General features: G+C 38.0%; 1 protein-coding gene across 1 annotated transcript in view; it reads right to left on the reverse strand.

Annotated features, from left to right (window-relative positions):
* Nucleotides 1–4,730, reverse strand: part of LOC107842595 (ISWI chromatin-remodeling complex ATPase CHR11) — a 16,456-nt gene extending 11,726 nt beyond the window's left edge. Inside the window, exon 1 of the mRNA XM_016686534.2 lies at nucleotides 4,363–4,730. Within this exon, the coding sequence (XP_016542020.1) occupies nucleotides 4,363–4,563 (201 nt within the window). The 5' untranslated portion in view covers nucleotides 4,564–4,730. The remainder of the gene's footprint in view (nucleotides 1–4,362) is intronic.
* Nucleotides 4,731–4,958: the final 228 nt, after the last annotated feature.

The following is a 4,958-nucleotide window of genomic DNA, read 5'->3' on the forward strand; positions in this document are numbered from 1 at the left end:
TATCACTGTGAAATGAGAGGTCACGGTAGAGGAAATTGTAACAAATTGAAATATTGTACACATTGTCACATGCAAGGTCACACAGGGGATTTGCTACCAGTTGGTAGGATACCCTGCAAACTACAAAGGAAAGAAAAAGGTCAATGTTGTTATAACACCTTCTCCTGCTCCACATATGTAGTACTCTAGCCCCTTGGTTATGAGTAATGATGGACATCCTGGATCTAGCAATCCTATACAGTTCACAGGTAATGAAAATGAGTCGTACGTTCCTTTTGTGCAACATGCAGGCAATGGGAATGGTTACTATCAAGGAAACACTAGTGGAATGTAGTATACTATTGGAAGTGGTGCAGTACCACAATTTGTTCCTCAATACAACCAAATTCATCACATGGTGAACAAGCCGGTCACAACTAAATCAAGTGTCAATGTAGCAGGTATTTTTGTTGGCACTTCTTGTTATCATGATATGCAAAATGATATAGGATGGATAGTAGATAGTGGTGCTACAAATCATATGGTTCCTCAACATCACTCCTTACATCATGGTTTGACAGTCACTAAACTAGAAAAAGTTCAACTTCCCACTAGGGATTCAACTATCATCACACAAACATAAACAGGAAGATCACATTTGCCAGGAGGTGATGTAATTAAAATGTGTTGTGTGTGCCAAAATTTAAATTCAATCTACTCTCAGTTTCGAAACTGACTAAGGAATTACATTGTGGTGTCATTTTCTTTCATGATTTTGTCATTCTTCAAAATCTCTTCATTGGGAAAGTGAAGGAGATTGGTAAGGAAATAGGAGGTTTATATGTTTTGAATTCAAGACGAGTTGAAGCATAAGCAACAACAGTCACTTGTAGCAGTAGCAACTAGCGAAGATGCAGATATGTGGAGATATATGGCATAAGAGATTGGGCCACATACCTATGGGTGTACTTAGAAGAATGGCTTTGTTCAAAAATAAAACTTCTTTTACTTTACCTAATTGTAGTGTATGTCCTTTGGCAAGACAAGTTAGGCTACCATTTTCTCATAGCTACACAAGAAGTTCTAGATGCTTTGATTTGATACATTTAGATATATGGGTACCATACAAGACTGCTACACATGATAAAATGAAATTCTTTCTTACAATGGTTGATGATCATTCTAGATGGACTTGGATATTTTTGATGCATCTAAAGTCTAATGTTTCCACTATCTTGAAGCATTTCATTGTGATGGTTAATACGCAATTTGATCAAAAAATTAAGGCCTTTGGGTCTAATAATGGTGATGAGTTTTTTAATTCACAATGTTATGAGTTGTTTAAAAATAATGGGATAATCCACCAAAGTTCTTGTCCACATACACCTCAGCAGAATAGTGTAAAGGAGAGAAGACATAGGCACATTCTAGAAACAGCTAGAGCAATAAGGTTTCAACATCACCTCCCAATCAAATTTGGGAATAAAGTTTCAAGGTCACCTCCCAATCAAATTTTAGGGTGAATGCATTCTTGGTGTTGTTCATATTATCAACAGAATCCCTTCAACGGTTCTGCACAACAAGTCACCTTTTGAGTTGATATTTGGGAAAACACCTGATTTATCCTACATAAGAGTGATTGGATGTTTATGTCATGCTACAAATTTGATCAAGACAGATAAATTTGGACCAAGGGCTACAAGGTCAATTCTGTTGGGATATGGTGAAACACATAAGGGCTATAAGCTTTGTGACCTTAAACATCACATTTGTTTCATTAGCAAAGATGTGGTGTTCGATAAAGCAGTGTTAGTGTTCCCTTTCCAGACATGCTCAAATATGGAGAATATTGATCCTTTATGGAAGGCAACTCAAGTCTTGGATACATCCACATTATACTCTACCACACTTCCAATCTATGATGAAAATGCAAAAAGACTTTCCATCTTCAACAACACCAGATGAGTCCATTCCTATAGTGCAAAATCATTCACTCTCTTCTAATCAGGAGATGTATACTACTCCTGTAGCAGATACATACAGGTCACCATGTCTAGTTGAGACAAAAAGGTTTAATAGGAATAGTAAACCACCCATTTGGCAAAAGGATTTCATTACAGACACCCAGAGAAAGTCTCATCAGTGTTTGTATTCAATCACTGATCATATTGACTACAAAAATCTATCACATCCATATCAATGTTATATTGCAAATATATCACTGGATACTGAACCACAATCATATCAGCAAGCTATTACTGATGACAGGTGGATCCAAGCTATGAAAGAAGAAATTTAGGCGCTTGAAGAGAATAAAACATGGGAGATTACAATATTGCCACCTGGAAAAAAAACGATTAGTTGTAAATAGGTTTACAAAATCAAATACAAGGTTAATGGAGAAGAGAGGTTTAAGGCAAGGTTGGTTACCAAAGGGTTACAATCAAAAAGAGGGATTGGACTATCAAGAAACTCTCCCCTGTTGTTAAGATGGTCACGGTTAGGAGTGTCTAGGCTATGGACGCATCTATGAGATGGCATATTCAGCAGATGGATGTTTACAACGCCTTTTTACAGGGTGATTTAGTTGAAGAAGTTTATATGACACTTCCACAAGGATTTTAGTATGACAAAGCAGGTGACAGTAAAGTATGCAGACTTGTCAAATCTTTGTCTGGGCTTAAGCAAACCTCAAGGCAATGAAATGTGAAACTCATTAATGCACTTGTTGCAACAGAGTTCAAACAAGCCACCTGGATTATTCATTACTGACAAAGAAAAATGCAGATGGCATTGTAGTTATACCAATTTATGTGGATGATCTATTAATAACTGGAAGTAGCAAAGATTTGTCTGGGCTTAAGCAAACCTCAAGGCAATGAAATGTGAAACTCATTAATGCACTTGTTGCAACAGAGTTCAAACAAGCCACCTGGATTATTCATTACTGACAAAGAAAAATGCAGATGGCATTGTAGTTATACCAATTTATGTGGATGATCTATTAATAACTGGAAGTAGCAAGGCACTTATTGAAGGTGCTAAACAAGTCCTTAAAGATAATTTCAAGATTAAGGACCTTGGCGACTTGAGGTATTTTTTGGGCATTGAATTTGCCAGCAGGTATATCAAAAGAAATATGCTTTGTAGTTTATTTCTGACTTGGGGTTAGGAGGTTGCAAACCAGCAAATACTCCAATTGAAATGAACCTAAAGTTCATGAATTTGATACTCACACTAGAAATAATTCTTCTGATTTGTTACTGAATCCTAGTGAATATCAAAGTCTAGTTAGTAGACTGTTATACCTTATTATAACTAGACCTGACATTTCTTTTGTTGTACAACATTTAAGCAAGCTCATGCATGTCCCAAAGACTTCTCATATAAACACAGTTATGAGGGTGGTAAGGTATGTGAAGCAAGCACCAAGGCTTAGTATTTGTACGAGTGCTTAGATGAATGGCAAGCTTCAGGCTTATTGTAATGCAGACTGGGGTTCATATATTAACACCAAAGGGTACATTACTGGTTATATGATTAAGTTTGGAAGTTCCTTGATTTCTTGGAAATCAAAGAAACAACCTACTATATCTAGGAGTTCAGCAAAGGTTGAGTACTGGACTCCACTATTGCAGAAATTGTTTGGATCACTGGTTTATTCAAAGAACTAGACATGTCATTGGTTCTACATGTTCCTTTGTTTTCCGATAGTAAAGCAACTATACAGATTGCTTCCAACCTTGTGTTTCATGAACGGACCAAGCATATAGATATTGATTGCCATTTTATTAGAGAGAAGGTTCATGGGCTTGTTTCTATTCAACATCTATCTACCAAAGTACAGCCTGCAGACCTGCTTACAAAGGGTCTTGGTTGTGCAACATTCTTATCTTCTTTCCAAGCTAGGTTTGGAGAATATCTTCACACCACCTAGCTTAGAGGGTGTATAGACAAGTGTAACTATGACAAACACATAGCTGTTAGTTGATGGGATGCCAGTTGTAGAGTGAATGGTGCAGAGTTAGTTAGAAAGCTGCTGATGTGGCAAGGTTGTTAGAGGTAGTTAGCAGATATTTTCCCATCTTAGTTGTAGTCTATTAGTGGAAGCTCCTAGATAGTTTGTATTAATATATAATGGACTTATGCTTCATAATGTACACAATTGATTCACTATACAATTCCTTTTAGTTTCTGTTCCGCAAACACACTAATTTCTCTCTTCCAGTTCATATGGTTCTGTTGGTTTCTCTATCTTAGCCAGCAATTTAACAAAATTACCAAACAGAATAACGATTCTAATACAAACTCAGATCTACCAAGTTGCAGTTAAAAGAAAAAAGAAAATTCGTCAGGACAAAACAGATCCTCCAATGAACACACCTCGTTATCGTCGTCATCGTCACCGTCTACTCTGTCAGCAGCAGCTTCGTCGTCGTCTTCGGAGTCATCGGCGGACCTAGCGACGGCTTCAAGCTCCTCCTCGTCTTCCTCATCGTTGACTTGATTGTTGACTTGCTCCTCCTCGGAAGCCTCTGATAGTGGCTCCGACGACGAGGATTTCGCTCTCGTGTTTCTCGCCATAGCTCTCTGATGCAAAAGACGTAAGTATGAGGGTTTCGCTTGCGAAGAGGGGAAGTAGACCGACGGGAGTAGTAGTAGTAGAACATGAACCGACTCGAAAACGGTCTAGTACATTTGGGTATTTATGGCGAACCCGTTTAGACCAGCAAAATTGGGAACCTTTCATTTGGGTGAAGTGTTTCTTCCCGCCACTTATTGGTGAAAAAAATGTGATTTCCCGCCTTTGGACTGAGGTCCGGTATTTGTTTGGGCTGTCTCCTGATTTGGGTTGATGAGGTCCGATAATTGTTTGGGCTGTCTCCTGATTTGGGTTGATGACAAACTCTCTTGGATCAATCTTGTGCTCAAGCCCCAGTTGGTTACTTACCCTTTCATTAAAGGAAAATTAACTAAAT

This window comes from Capsicum annuum, chromosome 1 (assembly GCF_002878395.1).
Source record: "Capsicum annuum cultivar UCD-10X-F1 chromosome 1, UCD10Xv1.1, whole genome shotgun sequence".
In the NCBI taxonomy this organism is placed as follows: domain Eukaryota; kingdom Viridiplantae; phylum Streptophyta; class Magnoliopsida; order Solanales; family Solanaceae; genus Capsicum; species Capsicum annuum.